The following is a 25,861-nucleotide window of genomic DNA, read 5'->3' as shown; positions in this document are numbered from 1 at the left end:
CTCGCGGGGTCCTTTCCCCAGCCTCGACAATAAGCCTTTTAAACCTCCGCTGAAGGCTCGAGAACTCTAAAACCGCAACGTGTGAATCGATAAATTTATTAGGTTCACCTACCTTCTAAGAATTTCATCACCTAAGGTCGTGCATTCTCTCCATTAATTAATGAATGCAGAACAAAATTTGCACCCCTCCCTCCCCCCCCCTTTCCCCCCCCCCATAGATATATTTGGGTCTCGTTGGCTGATGGGCGGGCATGAGTACCACGAGAGCTTTTCCAAATATATACTTTTCTTGGTGTGTGATATATAACGTGCCTTGGACCTTTGCCTGAGTATTGGAGATGGCACGTGATTCAGCAACAACAAGCAATGGTGGCGCTCATCCACAGTGGCACTTGCGATCTCACATCCCAGGGCAACCAGGTTCTCTCATTTTTGCACAGCAATCAGTTGGCAAGTTCATAACAGAGCTTTTCATTAATTCTGCATTTATAACAGAACTGTATGATGGTGAAGCTGGAGAAGAGCTTGATCAAACAGTTGAAAACGCACGCGCTTGCACGCACGCATGCACATGCATACATATATCTATGCATCAACAAAAAAGAAAAAAGAAAATAGATAACATGCATACATATATCTATGCATCAACAGAAAATAGATATTTCTGTTGTTTCAATTTGATCTGAGGGATCTGGAATTGGGACCTCCTCATGCCTACAGGCATGCCTAAACAAGCAAAACAATGATTATTTTATCACATGTAATTGTTGGGGCAACTGCACAAAAAAATATTTAAGACATTGGGAATCGAACCTGGGGCTTGGGAAAGTTGCTAGTCAAGGGAAATGCCTCAAGGTTATCGAACAAGAAAGGTTTCGCAGACATCAATTATAATAAGACAATCTCTTAGAAGACACGGAAATTCATCTTAGATTGTTCTCTGATTTTTGAGACATTTCCTAGATCAATCTATATTTTTTCCATATTGCAGCAAAGATTCAATGCATAGAATGCATGTGCTATGGTCTCCTGCATTTAAGGTCAACATGTTTTCAGTAAAAGGCAAGAAGTAGGAAGCATGCCTTGTTTTTGATCCCTTTTTGAATCCATCACAATCTTTTTTTTCTGGTTGCAAAATCTCCACCCCCGCCTGCCTGAATTGTAATTTAATTTGCTTGACAGATATGGAAATCAAAGAAGTGCATGCTTATGGAGCAGGCCTTCAATCCATGTCTGCCATTATTGGACTCAGTAGCTTTACAAATTTGATGTCACTTTGCCTTCATGGCAACCGGATTTCAGCCATTGAAGGAATAGAAGCCTTGCAGAATTTGGAGAAGCTCAATCTATCATCAAACTACATCAAGAAAATAGAAGGACTTTCACATCTGTTGAATCTGAAGGTCCTTGACTTGTCGAGTAATCTCATTGAAGAAATTCATGGATTAGAAGGTCTCACTTCTCTTGTCAGATTGGCGCTAGCCCACAATCACATAGAGAAACTCAGAGGTTTGGCTGTTCGAGATGGACCAGGGTATGCTATTTTTTTAAATAACAAACTATTTCTCTTTTGAATCATCTTGACAGTGTCTCTAGGTTTAAACTACAATATGCTTGGGGCATGACCTATCTGATGAAGAATTTCAAGGTAACACTTTGTGTTTGATGGATCTGTGCCTTTGCATCAGAATGCAACAACTCATTCATTGACATCTTTGATTCACCGTCATGGTGTTGTGTTCTGCTCTGCAGGTATACACTTCAGTACTTAGATTTGCGTGGCAATAAAATTCACTCACTGTCCGAGCTTTGGTTTCTTGCGGGATGTATACAATTACAAGAGCTACTGCTTTCTCGTGGGAAACAATCGAATGCAGTGTGCAAGAAATCAACGTATGCTTTAACGATACTCTCGGTTCTTCCAAATCTTCAATTGTTAGATGGTCGGCTTCTTTTGCCTCAATATCCTAGTGGTTCCAACAAGTGCTCAAGAAGAGTCAATTTATTCCATAGTACTTGTGATATACCTTTCCAGATGCATGCAGAGCAGCCGTTTTGCTCTTTTCATAGGCCCTTTGATCCCATAAGCCCTGATAATTATTCGCTTACTGTATACTCACCACGGCAATGTGAAAAAGACCATCATTTGCCACAACAGAAGGCAAGTTCTCTTAACAGGTTGCAGTCTTGGTCTCAGAGCTCAACAAATTTGCCACAACTGAAGGCAAGTTTTCTGAACACTTCGTACTCTTGGTCTTAGAGCTCAACAACAATTGATGCAGTTGCCACTATATTCAAGCCTCTCTCAATCACATCTAATGTGTGCACATAACTTTTCATTATGCCTTGCAGTCGCAATTTTCTCAATCAAAGCACTGTCCTTGTAGGCAAGAGGTTCACGAAGTCCATGAAACATGCACTGCTAGGATATCAAAAGGCCACCTATTGAATTATCAAAATTTGATATCTCAACTTAAGTCAAGAACAAAGGAGGATCATTTGCACCAAATATATCCACCTGAGCCCCTCTCATGTCCCCTCTCACGTGATGCAGCTCAACCCATGAGCAATGGATATTCCCAAAATGTGCTTCAAGAGCCAAGCATTATAAATACCCACATTCAAAATCTGCCGCTGTGTACGACAGAAATGATGTCTCCAGGAAAATGTATCAACACTTCTTCTCCACAGATTGATCATGATCTCATTGGATTCTACAAGAAGAAGAAAGGCTTTTCAAACCAGAAAATGAATACTATGACGGGGGAACAATTGGACCGTCTGAATTCCCTTGAGGCTCGCCTGAAGCTCCTTGAGTCTTGTGCTTCACAATATTCCAACAAGGCGAACAATGTTGGAGATGATAATTTGCATGTTACCAAAGTTACAGAGGAGGAACTGGCTAAAGCAGAGCAGCATGACAACAAGGGCCATTGCAATCCAGATAAAATTTCATTGGCTCAATCAATAGCTTCAGAACACCAAGTCAATATGGACATTATCAGTTACACCAAAGAGGACTTGAAAAAGGTGATTCTTATTCCGACATTGTTGTTGTAACTTCTGCAACTCTTGTCTGAGAAATTATCATAGGCTTTTTTTCTGATGTCAAGAAAAACTAAAAAAAACTCCAGCTTTAAAATTTCTTTTTAGCTCAGGGAATAGATTTGGCAATAGCTTAGCATGCGCAAAAAAAAAAAAAAAAACATTAACTTGAACACACATTGATGTGCACCAAATTATTTTACCATGGAAGCATTGACACCTTGTCACAAAAAACATTGGCCCGACTGGTGGACTGTAGATTACAACTCACCATAAGGAGACTGAAATAGAAACTGAAGGAAAGTAAACAACATATGCCTGGTTTACAAGGAGTGCTGGAAGTAGGCATGTTGACGACAGGATAAAATGCACATGATCTGGGTGGATGTGGGCTGCCAAAAAAATTAGACAGGGTGGTCAGCTCCCTTGTGGACATGAAAAACTCATAAAAAATGCTCTCTGTAGAAGTTAGAACTCAGGTTTTGTAGTGAGCTCTATTGGAGACACCCATGTGCGGCTCGTGTGCAGCCCTGACAGATTGAGGCGGATAAGGTGGTTGATCTCCTGCTTGGAGAGATCAAGAAATGGTGAATCAAGGTTATACTCAAGGGGCGGAGGTGGTCCATCTGAAGGCCTTGTGTGTCAAACCAACTAACCACCTGTGAATACCAAGACTTGCTCTGGCCCTCTTGGGTAAGCTGCATGGAGGACATACTTGGGAGATGTTCTGCGGCCAGTGTATATACATGATGTATGTAAGTGATGGTCTGAAAGAGTGCATCTATGATGAGAGGGGATTTTTCAAACTCAGCTTGATGATCTCATGCAGCACTAATGGCTTACTCCGGATCATAGGTGAGAGCATCGTCACCTGTAGTCTCTCTCTGTACTCCACCAATCATCCACTTTAAGATCTAGTCCCCAAAAAGGGGCAACGTACATAGCTGTGGGGTGTACCAAACTGTTGAACAACCAACACTTGGTGCGAGGCTCCTGAAAACGGGCCTAGAAAAACTCTCTCTCCGGGCATGCTAGGGATGTGTATCCTCTCGGAAGGCATGCTTGTGCAGCTGGTAACATGGAGAAGATCAGGTCTGTGAAGACCACTCTGAGGTCGACATAAGATGAGACGATCTCCACTTGGGCTCCTCTACAGAGAAAGGACCGGCCAGCCCGCACTTGGTAGGAGGTGTTAAAGATCATGACCTTGGTTTTGCTGAGGTTGTCAAAAAATCTCTTCAATACATCTAGGTGTCTCTGTAACCCCTCTGCAGAATTGGAAATGAGGACTTTGTCATTTGCATATAGCAAGATGGGCACCATTGTTTGAGCCAACTGTGAGCCTGTCCCTCCAAATCTGTGCACAAATGATGTGATCTTATCTATATACAGCCCAAACAGTGTAGCAGATAGTGGGTAGCCCTGGTTGACCCCAATAGTACTGTGAATGTCTTCTGAGAGTCCTGGTGCTGGACTCTGCCAATCACTGTCTCATCCCCATATTACATCTGATGGAAACTGAAACTCCTGTAGGCGAAGGCGGGATCTAGGGACCAAGCCAAAGGCCTTCCGAAATCTACAAAACAGCAATATAGATGTTACTTTCGCGCCCTCCCCTCCTGAATGGTGGCTCGGAGAGTAAAGGTGTGATCCGAAGTAGGGTAGTTTCTCCTGAATCCTGCCTGTGGCTCTTTGTCCCTGTCTCTCTCCAAAAGACTGATCTCAGCCTCCAAAACTGCCCCATAGATCTTGGCCATTGTGTGGCCTATCATAATGGTCGTGTAGTTGTTGAGATCGGTGGGGTCTCCTGCTTTATGGATGGGGACAATGGTCTGGGTGGTCCAAGAAGGGGAAAAGCCTTCACATAAGGCCCCATTGAAGTGTTTTGCAAGAAAGGGGGCTAGGATTTTCTGCCCATGTGCAAAGTGTCCCCTGCGAAGGTCCTTGTGATCCTTAGCCCGCCGGCCAATATGCAGCTTTAATAGAGCCCTAGTGACATTTGTAGTGTTGAAAAAATGGGCTGAAGTGGGGCGTGGGGCGTGTGGTTGTGGTGTGGGCTGATTTGGCACATTATAGAGATGCTGGGAATAAGATTCCCACTTCAGTGGATCGGTGATAGGTGTGGGTGGATTCTTTTTTTTGAAGAGACGCCACGCGTCGGAGCTATCCACAATCAAGAAGAGTTGGTACAACTTTGCTTCATGTTTGGCTAGGAAGTTGGAACACATGCTTTTTCCAACCAGTAAGGCGGTCATCATCTTTTGCATCCTTTACATAAATCAAGTACGCGGAAAGATGCTTTTTCATTACTGATGAAATTGCCGAAGCGGATACAATAGGAACAGATTCCCCTTTGAGTTTTACATCCAAAACATGTTCTTTCCCTCTATGAGTCAAAGTGATTTTCCTATTGTATGTATCCACCACCGCATGTACTCTGTGGCACCATGGCATACCCAACAAAACATCACAGCAGCCATCCAGAGGCATGATGAAAAATTCTTCGCTGTCCACATAACCCTGCAAATGAAGCCTGAGCTTCCCAATGATAGGAGTAACGGGTTCTGCATACCCTGGACAAGCCATGTTAGCCTCATATAACGGCCCCATCTCCTCTGCACGAATCCCCAATCGGCCAGCCAAATCTGGTGAAATGAAGTTGGCTCTAGCACCTGTGTCAAAGAATATCAAGGCATTCTGTTCTCTCACTTTGCCCCATGCCCTGCACAACTCTGTCTCTTCACCTGGCTGTTCCCCCACAAGATCAGGAACTAACCCTGCAGAAGGTTTTGGTTTCTTTGACTTGGGCTCTCCTTTATTGTCAGAGTCCTTTTGGGACTTTCTCTTGGGACAATTAAATGACATATGCCCCTCTTCAGTACAGTAAAAACATTTCCGAGCATCTCTCAAAACTTGTCTTTCCTTAGAAGTTCTCTTGGGCATTGGCAACTTCTTATACCTCGTCTTTGAAGACCCTTTAGCATCTTGCTCGAGTTCTTACTTCCTTTAAACCCAGATGATCCTCCAGTGAGTAACGCATTAGCTGTCATAGCATTCTCTATCATCATCTGTGACATGTTCGTTACTCGAGTCTTGATACAATAATCTCGCACCTCTTTGGGCAGCCCACAACAATACTTCTCTACCTACTCAGACAAAGGCACTGCACGGTAAGAAGTCACTGGGAGTAAAGCTTCCCAAAACTTCTTGTTATAATCTTTCAAATTTTCACATTTTGAAGCATCCAATTTGTGCCATGCAGTCATAACATCCACCTCAAATGTAGATGTGAGCCATACGGAAGAGAACACCTGTTTAAACTGTACCCAAGTAGTGGGTGCTATGCCCTGCAAAAGAAGAGTAGACCACCACTGCAATGCATTGCCTTTGAGAAAAGTGGCAGCTTTCCTCACTTTAGAGGACTCTTTGTAATTCCCACCAGAAAAAGCAGCATCAAACTGCTGTAAAAAGGTAAGTGCTTTTAATTTATCTTTGGCTCCACTGAATGTATCAAACTTCACAGCAGCTCCCCCTTCCTTATAATCTTTCGCCTTTCCCATAGGCGTTAGATTAATAGGCGTTAGATTATCATATGGAAGTGGCTTCGCAAGATTGCTGCCCATCATAGGGTCAACATTACCCATTCCCACACCTAGCATGCCATACATTCCAACCATGTTTCCAAACATACCAGGCTGCATACCGGGCTGCATGCCACCATACATATTTGCTTGCATTCCAGGTTGCATGCTCCCAAACATGTTTCCTTGCATACCGGACTGCATTCCACCATACATATTCCCCTGCATTCCAGGCTGAAAATTAGCTCCAAAAGGCCCTGGCATACCCATGCCTCCCTGAGGATAATTCCCAGTCATAGATTGGAACACCGAGCCACCACCAAAATAACCTGGATGCATAGTTGCTGAGGAATAGATGGCTGTCCAAAGAAGGAACTCTGAGAGTTAGCACCATAAGCATGCTGCATATTCGGAAACTGTCCAAAAGATGGATCCTGTGGGATGGCACTACTATGACCTTGAGGAAGGTGCTTAGTACACACCTTCTTCTTCTTCTTTTCAGGCTGTGTACGGGATCTCATAAATTCAGCAAACTTCTCACTTTGTGTGAGCTGCATAAACACATCCATAACACCAGCCAAACGATCTTTAAACTGAGCATCATCATCCTCTTTACCAAGTACATCTTCTGGCTGTGTTACATCCTCATAATGCTCATCATCTGCAGCCTGTTCTCGTGCAAGAATATCCTCGGATTCATTTCTCTCAGGAGAGGTCTCTTGCTCTTCCTCTTCATGATAAAAGTACTCGTCTTCTGTATCAGACATGTTGCTGAATTTTTTTCAGCGATGACTTTCCTCGAGGCAACCACGAGCTCACCCCCTTAAGAAAGTTGATGATTGGTCCCGGGGACGGAACCTTGAAACCGGCCTCTGGTAGAAACCAAAGTGCGGTAGACTAGCAGTCACCCTTCCACTTGTAGTCCAGATATGAATACAAATTTGATTGGAGCTAGAGTGCCCCAAATCTGAAAATAGAACGACACCTGTTGGCCCCAAAGCTTGGCGCCCCTTGCGGTATTTCTTTATTCAATTTCAAAAATATGAAAGGCTGAGTACAACAAAACCAGCCAAGAGAATACACCTGTATGTCCAATCTGGCAGCCCACAATACCTCTTAGCACAGAGGATTCACACACACAGATCTGTGTCTCAAAGCAACACTCTGTGCTTCCCTCTGATCAGCCAAGACCATTCAGCAGGACAGCCTTGAGCATACATCTGGCATATCTCATGCACGTGATTCCACAACTCAGCACAAACATACATTCACTGTCCCAATCTCTGTTTCCACCCTTTTCAATCTGCCATACCCCTCCTCTCACAAGGGGCTAGATAGCACAAATCTGCAGCAGACATAAGCCAATGGAAAGAAAGACAGATGAACAAGCTCAGAGCTTACCAAGTCAGCACGTGGTTCTGCACCCGTGGAGCAGTTCGTACCAGTCTGCACTTGACAACGAGTGTCTGTACTGTTTCCCCTGCAACCACTTGACTATCGCACCAACCAAGCTCTGGAAAAGCTCTACCTGCAACTGGGAGTGCTGTACTTGTCTGTACAGACCAGAAAATCAGAACTGTACCTGCCCGTACAGTCTGTACCAGCAGTCCACGTGGCACTGTACCTGCCTGCGTTGCCTGAATCCAGTCTCTGTACCCGACTGTACCTGCTCAGCCAGTCAGCGCCGCCTGTACCAGTTCTGTCCAGCGCCGCCAACACCTGCATTGTCCAGCGCCGCCAGCTCTTGCTCTGTCCGTACAGCTGTACCTGCACAGCAGAAGCTCTGTACTTGTGCGCAGCCTATACCAGTAGATGTACTCGTAGCAACAACTCTGTACCTGTGCGCAGCCTGTACCAGAAGATGTACCTGCAGCAGCCTGTCCGTACAGAGCTGTACAGCTGGATTGTACGGCCTGTTTTGCACAGAAATCAGCAGCAAAACCAGTCGACTTGCTTCCTTCTGCTCTCCATGCTTGCAACATGCACGTTTGTTACATGCCTCCCAAAAGCAAGAGAGAGTGTGAAGTGAGAGAGGCATGCAACTCCCAAAAGTGGAGTTGCCCCCTCTCCAAACTTATCCTAGGGCCCCAACTTTAATAATAATTAAAGTTCCCTAGGGGCCACTAAGGCCTAGGGGCAACCTTCAATAAAACATTAAAAACATTAATGTTTTTGTCCCCTTTCATATCTGAAGTGTCCACACATCATTCTCATTTGTCCGGGCACCCCAAATGCGAATATTTTAATATTTTTGCTCAGCAACCACCATGCCCACACTTGTGCTGTTCCATTTTCACAGGGCCATGACAGGGCCTCTCATCTTGGGGCGCCTGGACCGCCCCAGCTCTATAGCCCTATCAATCAGTGTACCTTTGGTGCGGCTATACTCTGGGGCTAGCTGCAATGCCTGCTGGCTTGACTGTTCAATCTCTGGTCGAAAGAAGTCTGTAATCTGCCTCTGTAGGTGTCTCTCCCTCTCTGATAAGGAGATTGATCGAGTGAGTGCCTCTACTACCAATGGGGGGCAGCCATCTCTGCACGGATAATATCATGTGGTACGGAGGCCTTGGCCCATCGTAGAAACCAAGGGCCTCTCCATACATCTCCATCCATCAGTGCTACCAGCTCGGCTGTGGTGATCCATTGAGGGTCCCCATATCTCCACTCCATACAGCATGGCTGAAGTGACCAAAGTGTCAAAGAGCCAGAGCTTTGTTCGAGGTTCTCGAAACTGAACCTACGAACATATCCTCTCTAGTCTCCCCAATGCTGCATAAGCTCTGGTCAATCTGGTCTCCGCTGCTCTCTTCAAGGAAAATAGTGGGCCACTAAAAACCACACCAAGGTAAGTATATGCATCTGTATACTCCACTGTCTCCTGACCATATGTAAAGGTGGGTACTGACCTCCTAACCCACTGTGCTGGTGTTAAACACCATCACCTTGGTTTTACCAAGGTTAACAGACAATCCACTGTCCTGTGCAAACGTGTGCAATGCATCCAAATGACGCTGCATCCCCTCTGGAGAATCTGAGATCAGCACAATATCATCATCATACAATAACAGCGGAATTCATGTCCTTGCTAGCTGTGCTCCTCTGTCACCCTCCCGCTCTACATAGTCCGAAACCTCATCCACATACATCCCAAATAAGGTGGGAGAAAGAGGGCAGCCCTGTTTCACCCCAATAGTGTAGTGAACCATCTCAGATATACCCTGAGTAGTACGTACCTGCCCCACAACTGTCTTGTATAAAGCCATGATTCCCCAAATCAGCTCTGTGGGCACTCCCATCTCCTGTAGTCTGTGCATCAGTCTGGCTCTCGGTACTGTGTCAAAAGCTTTGCGGAAATCCACAAAGCAACAATAAATTCTCCTTCCATATAATTTGCCCTCCTCAATAATAGCTCTGAGTGTCAAGATATGGTCAAGAGTGGAGAAACCTCTCCTGAACCCTGCCTGCCCTGATGCACGTATGCCCTCTCTCTCTGCCCATCTACTCAACTCCTGCTCAAGAATAGATGCATATAATCTAGCCAATGTGTGACCAATCATGATCGTACGATAATTCCCAGGAAGCATGGGATCCCCTGACTTGAAGATAGGCACAATCGTGGACATATTCCAAGTCTCAGGAAAACCCTCACACATGGCTCGGTTAAACATCATAGCAATAAGCTCTGCAAGCATATCTCTGGCATGAATAAAGTGTTCTGCTACCAAACCATCATGATCATATGCTCTCCCAGTCCTCATCCTGTCAATAGCTTTCCTTACCATCTCAGCAGTAAAGAAAGCACATGTCTCTGGGCATGGCTCTGATGGGTTTGGCAGGGGCGGCTGTCCTGGTGCTGTGTACAGGGATGTTGCATACTCACCCCAAATCTCTGTGGAGGTAATGGCTGGTGATGGTGAATGCTCATGGAATAGTCTCCATGCCTCGCCTGAGTCCTGACTCATAAATAACTGATACAAATCCCTCTCTAACTGAGCAAGATAAGCCCTCTTCTTCCGTCGCACTAGGTGCCGGAAGGTAATCCGATACTCTCTGTGAGTGGTAACACCCATGAGCACCTCTCTCTGTAATCTGATCCTCATCTCTCTGCACTCCTCATCATACCAGCTGTTCTGGGGCATGTTCATAGATCGTCTCCGTGTAGGCTGACTATGGGGATATGCCTCTGATGCTGTAGCATGAAGCATCTCTATCAATATCTGAGTGAGCTTATCTAATGGCCATCCCGGCTCCTCCGCACATAAGCATCTGTATATCTCATCCGTGTACACGGTGTCAGTCTCCCTCGTAAAGGTATAACGAGTGTGTGTGGAGACTTGTCCCAATGAGAGAGAGAGAGAGAGAGAGAGAGAGAGAGAGAGAGAGAGAGAGAGAGAGAGAGAGAGAGAGAGAGAGAGAGCCTTGCGGGAGAGAAATGAAATGTTATATTAACGTCCTCAAAAGGCCAAAGTGACCTATGAGACCAAAGTTACAACCATGTGACATCTGATACACTGTTTGGAAAAGAAAAGAAAGAACTGAAGGTAAGTATCTAGCCCTACAATACATCAGTAGGGAGCATCCGGAAGCAGCAACTAGGGAGAGTGGGAAGCTAATGCGACTAGTCAAAATGGGGTACATGAGTACATGGATACATGAATACATGAATATGGGGGAGTACAAAAGTGACAGTGAGTACAACAGTATATGGTTGGAGTGGTAATCATCCTAGGAGCTCTAGCATGGGTCTCTGTCGGATGGCCTGGATATCTGCCATAGTGAGATGCCTGGTCGGACGAGCCTGATGCCTCGCAATGATGCTCTGAATCCTCCGGTGCAGGCACCGTCTCCGATGTGAGGATCCGTGAGCCCTCGGGCGTCTGGATCTGCCCAACTGGATAGCTCTCTCAACTAGAGTCCCACGGGATGCCCACTACTGGGCTGTCGGCTGTGTCCTCTCGGGTAGTCCCTCTAAAGAAGTTAGTAATCTGTCTCTGTGTGGACTCCCTGCCAGTCGGGCGTCTGCTCCTGATAATGGACTCTTTGAGCTTGTGGATCTCTAGGAGATAAAAACCCAAGTATCGCTGATCACAATAGTCCATGACTCTAGCCAGTGGTCCAAATCCCTCTCTGAAAAGGCAATGGTAGCGCCCTCGAATCTCATAATATGCTGTGCAACGACAGATGTAGTGCTCCTCCGTCTTTGGCTCTATCCAACAAATCTGACAAATCTTGTCCCCTGGAGGTATGCCTCTAAATCTGTCTGTCTCTATCTCTAACTGATGTGAAGAGGTGCGGATCTGCCCAGTGGCGCACCTCAATCCATGAGACAGATGGGTATCCTTGTAGCTCGGTCTAAGTATAAAGCCATCCTCAGTGGTGCGGAGAATATGGTCTCTATAGAAAGCCATCTTCGTCGCCAACTGTGAGGGCTCTAGCCATGTCCTCCTAGTACTGGAAGGGTGGAAGTCTATCTAAACTGAACCCATGGAGCTCAAACCAGGATGCTATCTGCGCATACCAACATGAAGTGTCTCCCTCCATGGCTAGCTGATGAGAGGACTCTAAAGCAAGTTGTGCATATCGGTGTCGGGGAAGCTCCCAGGTGCTATGAATGAAGGACACTGATCTGGCAAGAGCCTCGACTACGATTGGTGGTGCTCCCATCTCGGCTCTGATAATCTCATGGGGAGAGAGAGAGAGAGAGAAAGAAAAGAAAGAAAGAAAGAAAGATTTTATTAACGTCTTCCAAAAGACCGAACTCGGCCTATGAGACAAATTGGAGTACCTGTATGGGGTATCCTCTGTCATCCCAACAAAATGAAAAAGTACTGAACTAAAAAGCTGAATCTGGGTGTGCAATAAGTACAATGAGTGGTGAAGGGGATGGAGCTCTACTACTAGGAGAATGCAAAGCTATATGCATGGAGTATACAATCATGATATGCAACCTAGCTAGCTCCATCCTGTACCATACTAGGGGTATAAAATGGTATACATCAGTGAAGACGGTGTCCACAGCTTTTCAGTGAGAGAGAGAGAGAGAGACTTGCAGTAGGGGGGAGAGAGAGAGGAATGAAAAATGAAATGATATATTAATGTCTCTAAGAGGCCATAATGGCCTATGAGACCAAAACTGAGAGTACATCTGAAGTTGGTGTCTCATCAAAGAGAACAACTAAATGAGACTAAAAAGTACAATAAATTGATTGTCCTACAGTTATAAGAACAGAACTGTAAGACTCCGAGATGATACTGAGTAGAAAATATTGGAAAATACTGAAAAATGTATATCAGGCAGATCCATGTATGCTGATCAGTTGAAGTGTTGCCCTCTCCTTAGATCAAGTATCTCCACCATGGGGCTGTCTAGAATGGAGAGGTCGTAGAAGCAAGGTAGGCGCTTCCGATGCCGAGCAATAACGGCTCTGATTTGGCGATGGTGAGGATGCCATGGTCGGGATCCTGGTGGGCGTGGCCGACGAGCACGACATAAGATAACTGCTCTATCAGTGGTGACTCCCTGGGAGCGTGGACGGTGCCTTGATGGCCCAATGGAGGAGGTATCAAGAGGTGTGTGGGCTGGGTTGCTGGTGCTGGTGTCGAAGAAATTTGTTAGGGTCCTCTTTCTAGGTACATCATGGCTTGGTCTCCTGTCTGCCAAGAGGGTCTCTTTGTGTCTCTTGAGCTCAAGTAGAAACAATCCCAGGCATCTCTGATCCTCAAACTCCATGACCTTGCGTAACGGCCCAAAACCCTCTCGGAAGAGGCAGTGATATCTCCCTCGGATCTCATAATAGACTGTACATCGGCAAATGTAGTGTTCCTTTGTCTCTACCTCCGGGTAGCATAGCTGACGAATGCGGTCATCCAAGATCTGATGCACATATCGCCTTGTCTCAATCCGCAGCTGGTGTGATGAGGTCCAGATCTGTCCAATGGCACAACGTATCCCATGTGATAGGTGTACATCCATGTACGCCGGGCGGGTGATAAAATCATCTGGTGAGAGGTGTAGAAAATGGCTCTTGTAATGAGCCATTTTCGTGCCTAAGGGCTCAAGGGGACTAGTCCATGTCCTCTCTGTGTCCACTCTGATGATATCCATCCTGATCACGCGGTTTTGCTCTGAGCGGGTGAGATCCAAAAATGGACAATCCAGACTGTACTGAAAGGGTGGTAGTGCCTCTATCCGCAAACCATGTAGGTCAAACCATGATCTCATCTGAGCGTACCAGCAATGAGTATCTCCATCCTCTGCCAACTGTATGGATGAGGTCAATGCCAATCGGGAGTACCTTTGTTGAGGGAGCTCCCATAGCCGCTGTAAAAAGGTAATTGCTTGGAATAGGGCCTCGGTTACTTTTGGTGGGGCACCCAGCTCAGCTCGAACAATCTCATGTGGTATTGATGATTTGCTTCGAATCATGTAGGCAATAATCATAATCAGTGGTCTCTCCATTTGCCTCCATCCCTCATCTGTCCCTCTCTGAGACATGTGATGTATACTGGGTCCCCAAATTGGAGCTCCGTATAGGAGGGTCGGTGTGACAAGCGTATCAAATAGCCACAATTGGTGCGTGGCTCCTGAAACTGTATGTGTGCACACTGCCTCTCAAGTGCCCCCAAGGCTGTATGCCCTCGAGCTAATCTAGCTGCTGCTGTCTCCTTCAGGGAGAAACGCGGTCCTGTGAAAGTAACTCCCAAGTAGACATATGACCTGACGTACTCTACCGGCTCCCCTTGGAAAGTGAATTGAGGCTCTGATCTCGTCACCCATGCTTGTGTGGTGTTAAATACCATAATCTGGTTTTCCCAAGGTTCACTGTCAGATCTCTATCTGCACACACAGAAAGCCTGTAATGCATCCATGTGTCTCTGTAATCCCTCCGGAGAGTCTGAGATTAGAACATTATCATCAGCATATAACAAGATGGGTATCAACACCCCTGCCAGGCATGCCCTTGGGCCTCCCAATCTGTCTACATAATCAGAGACTGCATCAATGTACAGTCCATATATCCCCCACTGCGTATCCTCGGGTAGCTCAATGTCATGCAATCTGTGCATAAGCCTGGCATGTGGTACGGTGTCGAAGGCTTTGCGGAAGTCCACAAAGCAGCAGTATATCCTTCTCTTCTGTGCCCTGCCCTCTTCAATAAGTGCCCGAAGTGTCAGTATGTGATCCAAGGTAGTAAATCCTCTCTTGAAGCCAGCTTGTCCATGTGCTCAATGACCATGCCTCTGCCCATCGGCTTAGCTCCGACTCCAATATAGAGCCATATAGTTTGGCCAAGTAATGACCAATCATGATCGTCCTGTAGTTGCTTTTTGGTACCATGGCATCCCCACTCTTAAATAGTGGTACGATGATATGCTTTGTCCAGCTTGTCGGGAAACCCTCACAAATGGCACGATTAAACACATGTACGATGAGCGGAGCCAAAGTGTCTCGTGCATATGAGAAGTGCTCTCCAACTAGCCCATCATGATCCTATGCCTTTCCATTTTGTAACGTGTCTATCGCATCTAGCACCATCCGCATAGTAAAAAGGTGCTGCTAGCCGGTCTAGCTCCCAGTGGAGGGGGGGTGGGGGGCTGTCCTGGTGCATCATATAGCTCTCTAGCATAAGTATGCCATGCCTTAGGTACAGTAATCGGAGTACCAGGCTGTCTCTCCTGAAACATCTTCCATGCCCTCTTGTTGTCCTTCCCCACGAAGAGTTGGTAGATCTCCTTCTCTAGCTTAGCCAGATAGGTTCGTTTCTTCCTCCGCACAAGGCGCCATAAGATCATCCTGGCCTGTCTATGCGTGCGAGACCCAATGGCAATCTCACTATGTAGCTGTGCTCGTGTCTCACGACACTCATCATCATACCAACTGTTATGTGGGGCAGTTCTATGGGGGTGGGTGGAAGGGATCATAGTGTAGGGAAACGCATAGGAGGCGGATGCATGTAGTACACCTGCCAATCCTCTCGTGATCTTGTCCAGAGGGCTATGCGGGTCTAAAGCGAACAAGCCATCAGATACTGCATCTCAGTAAACCCCAACTGTCTCACGTGTAAACTGATATCTCGGGTACCTAGGTAGATGAGTGGCTGGCCCATCTCTCGGGGATCTACCTACTAGTGTGAAACTCAGGTATGCATGATCGGTTGCTATGCCAATGGGCCTACTGGAAATCGTGAAACCCCGCACATCAGCAGGTATCAATGAAGGAGATCCCATTAACTAGTCCACTGTGCTCGCTCTGCCTTTAGAGTTCCAGTGTGTGAGAGCATCTGATCCTTGCCATCTCAATAAGCCATTGTATATGACCAACCCATGTGCACTCCCGAGTGTGAGAAAATGCCTGCCATAATCTGTAATCTCCCCCTCATCCTGTGTTGATCTCTGCAACCCTACATCCTGTGCCGTGATCTCCCTGTACATAGCGTCTTGAGTATCATACAGCTCTGTCTGCTCTGTGCCTGTACGTGCATTAAAGTCTCCCAATAGTAATATGTCTCCCATGCTGGCAAACCTCATGATATCATCATATAGTGGTATATAGGGCGACTCTCCTGATGGTGCAAACCTGGAGTGGGCTGGGGGAAAGTAGCATACCGCCACATATAGCTCGCGGAGCCCCTATTTGCATATTCGGACCCACATGTACCTCGCATTTGCAGCTCTATGTACCACATGTATTTTGTCACGAAGCTCCTCCCTGTAAAGTATTCCCACTCCTCTAGAGCCTCTGGTACCTCCCACTGCGCGTGGCTGAGGGCGGAAAACTGATTCCCATCTATAACCCCGTACGTCAGGAAGCCTCTTGTTTGTGCACTGATGGGTCTCTGTATACATAGCAATATCACGGTGTCTAAAAGTATCCTGCATCTGTTCTAAGGGCTTCGTTGCAATTCCACACCGTGAATCGCAAGGTCTCACAAGCCGCGCAGCGTCAAGTGGGCCTCCTCTCCGTAATGATGACTCGGCCATCTATGTATACCGCCCATTTCCCCTCTTTCCTTGCCTCAAGCACACGCGGCATGTGTTCCTTCCGGTCCTTTTTCTTCTCCAAGTCACCAAACCTGATGATCAATATCTTCGCCCTGGTTTCATCTTTGCCTACTCGCCATGCTCCGGTAATGGGTACATCAGTGGCTCCAATTTTTGTTGCAAGAGCTTTTGCATCCTCTTGGGGATTTCCCTTATCTTCCCACCCAACTACACGTACATGTAAGGGACGTGCCCGTCTCTGGGCTTCCTCTTTCAATGTAGCATTCATCACCTCTACTTTATTGACTGGTGTATCCTTCTGTTTTTTTACTTCAATCCATGGGTTGACTTCCTCAATTTGTTTCTTTGTGGCACTGGCAATTTCAGCTCATGAATGCATTTTCTTCTCACCTGCATCCACTTTTGCCTTACATGATTCCAAAGTGTTTTGCATTTCTGTGATGTCTTTTTTGCGGTCAGCCATACATGTCTTCAAAGTGCCTTCGTACGATGCAACTGTTGTGCCAATCTCTCGGAGCATGTCATCCTTCCATTTTTGCATCTCTTTTTTCATGTCCGTGTGCATCAAGGCTTGGGCTAATTCCATCTCAACCCATACTTGGGCTTGCATTTCTCTCTTCAATTGGACATATATCTCTTCCTTCAGCGTTTCGTATATCACTTTCCTTTGGGCATGCATTTGCTCGGTCCATTCTTTTTCAAGCTCCTGTCGCATGGTGTTCAACTTTGTCCTTATGTGAAGCTGTATCTCCTCATAAAGGGCCTCATCTCATCGGGCCATCTTTGTAATCCTTCGTGAGCCAGGGGACATGATTCCTTCCCTCAGTCTCTGCGGTAGGCATTTGGTGCCTTCGTGGGGGTGTGAAAGGTTGTCTCACCATCCTGTTCCCCCTCCAGGGGTTGAGACACGTTTTCCCCTACTAGTTGCTGCCTTGGGGGCCTGCGCACAGGGCAGCGAGGTAGCCTATGGAGGTGCGCACGGAGGCGGGCAGAGGCGTGCAGGTGGGTGCGCAATGCGCATAGAGCAGAGGCGCACCGGTCATCTCAGTAGGCGCACAAGTCATCTCAGTAGAGAGAGAGAGAAAGAAGAAAGAAGAAAGTTGTATTAACGTCTTCAAAAGGCCAAAATGACCTATGAGACCAAAAGGTTACATCATATCCATGAGGTACGTAATCCTAGGTACAAAATAGTAATAAAGAAAGATAACAAAAATCTAGAACTTTAAAATCTGATCTAGGTACATGAGCAGAGAGCTCTCATATCACCCTAATACATCCCTCATGGTGGGCAGCTGTGACATGCGATGATGGGAGATGATGGCCCGGATCTTCCTGTGGTGGTGTGGCCGTGGGCGAGGGCCATGGGGTCTGGTGCGTCGAGCTCTGCATAACTCAGTGGCTCTGTCGAGTGTCACACCTCTCGGCGGAGCTCCTACACTAGCCTGTGGTTTGGGTATGATGATCGGCCCTCGGAGTGTTGGTATGGAGGAAGAAGTCAGTGAGAGCTCTCTGTGCTGGTCCTTGAGCAAGTACAGCTGATTTGGATCTCACTAAGAACTCCCTGTGTGTACGGAGCTCTAGAAGAAAAAGTCCCAGGCATCTCTGATCCGAGTAGTCCATGATCCTGGAAAGTGGTCCGAACCCAGCTCGGAAGAGGCAGTGGATTCTCCCCCCAATCTCATAGTACACGGGGCATCGGCATATGTAATGGTCCCTGTCTCGGGCTTGTAATGATCCCCCACATCATCTCTGTTGGCACTCCCATATCCTGCAGTAGTCTCCTCATCAGTCTGGCTCGTGGGACAGTATCAAAAGCTTTGCGGAAATCCACAAAGCAGCAGTATATCCATTGCCCGTGAGCTCTCCCCTCCTCAATGATCCCCCGTAGTGTAAAGATATGATCTAGTGTGGAGTGCCCTGTCCTAAAGCGTGCCTACCCCGGTGCTCTGAGTCTTTGCTCCTCGGACCATCTACTAAGCTCATGCTCCAAAATCGAACCATAAGTCTTGGCCAAGTTGTGACCAATCATGATAGTTCTATAGTTGTTGGGGTCCATGGGGTCACCTGCTTTCAAGGTAGGTACAATAGTATTCGATTACCAGGTGACGGGGAAGCCTTCACTTAAAGCCCTGTTAAACATGTGAACCAATAAAGGGGCTAGCGTGTCTCTAGCATGGGAGAAATGCTCGGTGAGGAGTCCATCATGATCCTGTGCTCTCCCCGTCTGCATCCTGTCAATAGCATCTCTCACCATGCTGAGGTGAAAGAAGGAAAAGTGTGGGGGATGAGGTTCGGGTGGATGGGTGAGAGGTGGTTGCTTGGGGACATGGTAGAGAGAGGTGGCATAGGTGTGCCAGGTGCTGGGTGAAGTAATCGGAGTTGGAAGGCGATGATCTTGGAAGATCCTCCAGGCCTCCTTACAGTCCCTTCCAAGAAATAGCTGGTATAGCTCCTGCTCAAGCCTTGCTAGGTAGGTTCTCTTCTTTCTCCATGTGAGACGTCGAAAGATCACTCGCGCGCCTGCTGGTGAGTGGTGGATCCTAGTGCCATCTCCTGATGCAGACGGGCTCGGGTATCACGACATTCCTCGTCGTACGAGCTATTCTGTGGGACAGTCCCTCCTGGTGATGTAGGGGTGGCTTTGGAGTGTGGGAAGGCGGCTGCAGCGGACGTATGGAGGGTGGCTGAGAGGTGTGTAGTAAGCTCATCAAGTGGGAAGGCATATTTGGAATTGGAGGGTGCAAAGTAACACACTGCAAGGTAGATGTCTCGGGCCCTCTCTGTCTGGATCCTCACCCACAAAAAACGTGCGGCCTCATCCCGTCCAACCACCTGTATCACATGTTGAAGCTCCTCCCTGTATAATAAAGCCACCCCTCCCGACCTGCCTCAATCTCAAGCTGGTGTGATGACACTCTGAGTTGGCCAATCACCACTCGGGCACTGTGAGGCATGTACACATCCATGTATCCAGGTCTCTGTATGAATCCATCCGCTGAGATACGCATAAACTGATCTCTGTAGTATAGCATCTTCGGCGGTAGAGGTTGATTGGGTGTAATCCAAGTCTCTTGAGTGTATTGCTGCCATAAATCCTACCGAAGGACTCTGTTCCTCTCACTATGAGAGAGGTGGATGTGTTGTGCATGTATATCATAGTGGAAAGGTGGCAGGTGATCTATGTCAAGACCATGCTGAGTGAGGCACTGTATCATCTGTGAATACCATGATCTCCTATCTCCACTCTCTGCGAGCTGTCTGGACGCCTCAAAAGCTCTATGTGAGAGTCGATCTGATGGCATATCTCTGATCCTCTGTATGAAGCAGATCGCCTGGAAGAGGGCCTCTAGGTGCAGCAAACTCCGTTCGGACAATGTCATGTGGGACGGAGGGTTTGCTGCGGATCATCCGTGAGAGCATGAGAATCTGAGGTCTCTCTATCTGAGACCAGGTGGAGGTGGCGAGCCCGGGTGCCCATACTGCTGCAGCATACATCAAAGCAAGGGTGACTAGTGTGTCAAACAACCACCCCTTCGTGCGGGGCTCTTGGAAGTGTGCCTAGTGACACTGTCTCTCTAGCATGGCCAGAGCTGCATACCCTCGTTTGAGTATATCCCTGGCTGCTTGTGCCATAGTAAATCTTCTTGGCGGAGTCGTAAATGTAATCCCCAGGTACACATATGAGTCTACCACCTCTACTTGTCCTCCTGCTAGTGTGAAGATGGCCTGTCGTCGAACCGGCCTTGAGGTGTGGAAAATCATGGCCTTGGTTTTCCCAAGGTTCACTATAAGCCCCCTCCGTGTGCAGAAGTCATCGAGTGCATGGAGATGGTGCTGTAATCCCATCCGTGACTCAGAGGCCAAAATAATACTTAATGAACTTTATTAACATGATTAAGACTTAATTAATGAACATAAGACAAATACTGCAGGAAAGACTGAGTTGTTTGCATTGAGACAGGGGCCTTTCTTAAATAGAGGCCGAAAGGGTACAAGTGAAGAGACACATCCTTGGGAAGGGGTGTGACTCTTGAATCAACGGTTATGTCCTTTGGACTTAGGGGTGTGTCTTTTAATGAATAGACATGTCCTTTGATAGTGACCCATGTGTAAGGGTGTGACCCTTCACAGGTGTCCTTTCAGTTAATAAGGGATTAAGGAAGGAGAGATTAAGAGAGTTAGTCACAATCGTGACATTCCCTCCCACTTAAAATAAGACTCCGGCTAAGAAGAGATGGTTATTTTTGAAAGAATTCCTGAAGAAGTTCTGGATATGCCTGTAAGTCTTCATCACTTTGCCAAGTAGAGTCGGAATCATCAAGATCTCTCCATTTAACCAAAAATTCTGTAGTGAGTTTATGTCGTGTTTCTTTCTGTCTGCTGACATCAGGAATTGTGTCTGGAATTAAGAGTATGTGTTCATCTTCGATTTCTGGAACATAATCCAAAATATCTAAAACTGGAAAATCATCGTCCACAAACTTCTTGAGCCAAGAAATATGGAAAGTTGGATGAATTCTACCCCAAGAAGGTGGTAACTCCAACTTATAACTGAGAGATGAGTTCTTGTTAATAATACGAAAGGGTCCATAATATCTTGGGCGAAGCTTTGGGAAAACTGATTTCACTGTCTTGTATCGATGAGAGGCAATATATAATAATACCAAGTCTCCTTCTTGAAATTCAATGTGACGACGACGCTTATTAGTTGTGTGTTGATATTGCTCTTGGACGTTGACCATCTTATCCTTAATCTGTAATAGAATATCTTGCATTTCCTGAATGAGGTGGTCTGCTAAAGCCACTTTATGTTGAAGAACAAAGTTGGCAGGAATAAGGGGAGTATGGCCATAAGCTGCTTGAAAAGGTGTCATTCCAATAACTGAATGATAAGAACTATTATAAGCAAATTCCACCAATGTGTAAGGGTGTGACCCTTCACAGGTGTCCTTTCAGTTAATAAGGGATTAAGAAAGGAGAGATTAAGAGAGTTAGTCACAATCGTTACATCTGTCTCGAGCACTGCGCCATAAAGTTTGGCCAATGTATGACCAATCATGATAGTCTTGTAGTTGTTGGGGTCTAGCATGTCTCCCGCTTTGTGGAGAGGCACGATGGTGTGCATAGTCCACTCAGCTGGTAGGCCCTCCACTAGTGCCCTATTAAAGAGGTGAGCAACAAAGGGTCCCAGTGTGTGAGCTGCATAAATAAGATGCTCACTCTGTATACCTGTGTGGTCAGCCGATCTCCCATGCTGTATTCGGCGGATAGCTCTCTCTACCATCGAGGCGGTAAAGAAAGTAGAGGTGGTAGGGTGGGATTCCTGTGGCTGTGGTATGGGCGGCTGCTGAGGGATATGGTAGAGGCTCTTTGCATATGTGTGCCATGTGTGTGGATCCTCAATTGGGGTACGAGGGCGAGGCTCTCTCATCCTGCGCCATGCAGTGGCTGCATCTCTACTCATGAGTAGGTGGTATATATCCCAGTATTGTGCCTCCTCATATGCACGCCTCTTACGGTGTGTGAGGATCCTCATATGTCGGCTCACCTGTCTCTATGTAATGGTCCCCAGTGCTCTCTGGGCACAGAGGTGTCTATATAGCTCTCTGCACTCATCATCATACCACCGATTTTGGGGCATGCTCCCATATCTATCTGCGTGTGCAATGTGTGTATGATGGGGGAAGCTGCGGGTGGCGGCCGTATGTAGTAGAGATGACAGCTGGGTGGTGAGTGTGTCTAGAGGTGACAGGGGATCCATCTGGAATAGCCCGTCATATACATGATGCTCATATATGTCTGCCAAGTCATGGGTGAAGTAGAAAGTTGTATGCGATGCCTGTGTGGGTTGTGTGGGTGTTGGTGTGGAGCTCGCCATTGACAGTAAGGTACGTGTGATCCGCACCAATAGGATAGGGGGGGATGGTGAAAGATGTCACTACTTGTGTGGTCTCCATGGACCCCATGATGTAGTCCACTGTGCTACCCCCCCCTGATCGTGGAAAGCATGTCAGTGCTCTTGAATCTTGCCACTGTCTCATCCTGTGATAAATAACGAGATGGTGTCGCGCTCCCAACTCAAGTAAGTGATGACCATATCTGGTGTTATCCGGCCCCATGTCCTCTGACACACTGCAAGCTCCCGTGTCATCCACCTCTAGTGTGTGCATCACCTCGGGGTGCTCGAAATCATAAATGTCGCACTGTTGGCTCTGTGTCCGTGCATTGAAGTCCCCCATAAGGAGGACTAACCCCCTCCTGTGTCAGGGTAGGCACTGGGATAGATCTCTGGAAGAAATCAGTGAGCTCGAGCTGTCGCCCACCTCTCCCTGTGGTATGAGTCCGTAGCAGTGTCTGAGAGTGTTATGTTGTTGCCTTGGGGGCCTGAGGAAGGGTGTGTGTGAAAAGGAAGGCAGAGAGACTAGCGGGCGGGTGGACAGGGAGACGGGCCAGCATAGCACAAGGTGAACAGAATAGCGGGTGAGAAGCAAACGGCAGGGAGGCGAACAGAATAGTGAAGCGAACGACGGGCAGTGAGCGAGGCGAAGGGACTAGCGGGCGAGGTTGGCCTGTGCGGCGGGGGGGGGGGGGGGAGAGAGAGAGAGAGAGAGAGAGAGAGAGAGAGAGAGAGAGAGAGAGAGAGAGAGAGAGAGAGAGAGAGAGAGAGAGAGTGAGACTCTTACGATGAGGCGGAGGGACTAGCGGGCGGGCGGACAGGGAGACGGGCCAGCATAGCATGAGCAGGGCAGTGAGGCGAACAAGGCGTGAGAAATGAAATGATATATTAAAGTCCTCAAAAGGAGAGAGAGAGAGAGAGGAGACAGAGAGGAGAGAGAGAGGAGAGAGAGAGACTTACGATGAGCGAGCCCAACACAACCAGCCCACGAGCGCCCGTCTCGCCGAACAGAGAGAGAGAGAGCCGCATGCGCGTAAGAAACAGAAGAAAAAAAAACGTGACGTTGACGTGCGTTCGCCCTTCAATTTTTAACCTACATTAATCAAACTTCCACGTTCACTAACGTTTGGAAACGTTAGTGAACGTTTGGAACGTTTCAAACATTTGGATCCTATCCAAACTACGTTTGGATGCAACCTTGGCAGCAACAACAACAAGGATCAAAAGAAGAAAGGTCCGAATAGCTCTGGGAAGGAGCGACATGATAGACATAGGAAGACCCTTGAAGAAAAGATCAAGGAGGGCCTTACGATCAAGGAGGGCCTTACGGGAGGATTCTTGCAGTCAGACGAGAAGGAACTGTACTTTAAAGAGAATTGTTGTTTTTTTTCCACCACACAGGACATGCCAAGAAGGATTGTACCAAATGGTAGGCGGAAAAGAGCAAACAACCAGCCTCTACAGTGGCTACCGCCACAGCTGTACCACCCCCTCCATCCTCGCCCTCAACCACCAATGCTGTTCAGCTTTTCCCCGCTTTGAATGCAGTACCTGCAATGGTATTCGATGATAAGCAGGTGGGCAGAGTTGAAGAGCGTTAGAAAGGTCTTATCAGAGCTTATGGCACAAGGAAGGGGCAACAGTTTGTTGTTCTCTTCGACATGGGCAGTTCAAAAGATGTCATCTCTCCGCAATTGGCGACCAAGATGCAATGTGTCCTTGTGCCATATCATTTGGACGTGGATGGGTTCACTCTCGGCCTACGTACTCGTATTTCTCAGAAAGCTCAACAGTTTGCCTTCACAGTCCAGAAGGCCTAGTTTTTGAAAGGGACTTCATTGTCTCGCCCCTTCTTGGGTGTGACATGATCCTTGGGATTTATTGCTTCCGCCAGTATGCACCCATTCTTGATTGGAGACACAACACCTTCACAATCGTCGAAGGTTTACCTGAGCCTACTATCATTCGCGGAGATCGAAGTATTCAAGGTATTTCACTTATTTTCCATCTTCAAGCCAGTAGAGCTATTAGAAAGGGAGCTGAGTGTGCGATGGTCTATGTTCGCCAATGACAGATAGCGACATCCACTGCGACTCCATTAGAACCCCATATGACCGGCCTTCTCCAACGGTTTCAGGACATCATGTTGCGGGATGATTTCCACCAAGACCCCCACCCTCTAGTCTTGAAGACCATTGTATTGAATTGGTACCTGGAGCTGAGCCACCCAGTAGTAAGTTTTCGTATCGTCTTTCCAAGGCGTTCGAAGCGGAGTTGGAGACGCAACTAGTACAGTTGGTGAGGTCTGGTTTCATTAGGCCTTCTTCCTCTCCATTTGTTGCACCTATCTTGTTTGTGTAAAAGAAAGATAAGACCGCACGTCTCTGTGTGGATTACCGAGCCTTGAACAAGTTGACGATCAAGAATAAGTTCCCAATGCCAAGGATAGAGTACATCCTTGAAAGGCTCAACGGTGCTCAGTACTTTACAAAGATCGATCTCAAAAGTGGCTATCATCAAGTCAAGATTTTTGGGGCCGATATCCCAAAGACCGCCTTTCGAACAGAACGAGGGCATTATGAGTTTGTGGTGATGCCTTTTGGTTTGACCAATGCACCGGCGACATTCAACAAGATGATGTCACAAGTCTTCACCGTACTCATCGGTATATGTTTGTTCATTTTTTTGGATGACATTCTTATCTTTTTTGCCACTATAGAGCAGCACATGAAGGATGTGCAGGTGGTCTTGTAGCTTTTGTGAGACAACGAACTCTACATTAATGCAAAGAAGAGCATATTTGGAGTTCAAGAAGTCCAGTGCTTGGACTATGTGATTGGTTTCAATGGCATTCGCCTTGATCTTGAAAAGATAAAGGCAATCCTCGATTGGGACGTTCCAAAGACAGCCCAGGAGATATGTTTCTTTGTGGGTTTGTGCCAAGCATATAGCTCGCATATGGATCGGTTTTCTAACCTTGTCGTGCCATTGATGACAGATTTGCTCAAGGGTGTGAAGACCAGAAGACAGAAAGTTTCAATTATAGGTAAGGCTTTAGAGGCTTTCTTTGCTTTGCAAAAGGCAGCTTCCGAAGCACTAGTTCTCAAGCTTGCATCATGGGATGACCCTTTTGAGGTAATCACGAATGCTAGTGATGTTGCCATAGGAGTAGTTTCGCAACAGGAGTGGCATATTACAGTAGAAAGTTGAATGATGCAGAAAAAAATTATTCTGTATATGACAAAGAGTTGCTAGGGGTTATCACAGCCTTAAAGCAGTGGAAACCTTTTATTTATGGAAGGGAATTTACTGTGAAGACAGATCGCCAGGCCTTGAA

General features: G+C 47.0%; 1 protein-coding gene across 9 annotated transcripts in view; it reads left to right on the top strand.

Annotated features, from left to right (window-relative positions):
- The first annotated feature begins 265 nt into the window (after window positions 1-265).
- The window catches only part of LOC147604706 (uncharacterized), a 168,878-nt gene continuing 143,282 nt past the window's right edge, over window positions 266-25,861 (top strand). For 6 of the 9 annotated variants that reach the window (XM_086794580.1, XM_086794577.1, XM_086794578.1 and 3 more), the window contains exons 1-4: window positions 266-420; window positions 1,183-1,534; window positions 1,753-2,224; window positions 2,353-3,030. In XM_086794580.1, coding sequence (XP_086650706.1) covers window positions 339-420; window positions 1,183-1,534; window positions 1,753-2,224; window positions 2,353-3,030 — 1,584 coding nt within the window. In that variant the 5' untranslated portion in view covers window positions 266-338. Of the gene's footprint in view, window positions 421-1,182; window positions 1,535-1,596; window positions 1,649-1,752; window positions 2,225-2,352; window positions 3,031-25,861 lie in introns of those variants that run through there. The other 3 variants (XM_086794584.1, XM_086794579.1, XM_086794583.1) reach the window with 3 other exon arrangements.

This window comes from Cibotium barometz, chromosome 61 (genome assembly GCF_041138505.1).
Source record: "Cibotium barometz isolate CiBa-2024 chromosome 61, ASM4113850v1, whole genome shotgun sequence".
In the NCBI taxonomy this organism is placed as follows: domain Eukaryota; kingdom Viridiplantae; phylum Streptophyta; class Polypodiopsida; order Cyatheales; family Cibotiaceae; genus Cibotium; species Cibotium barometz.
Note: the sequence above shows the minus strand (reverse complement) of the source record. Positions and strands in the feature narration are given on the sequence as shown.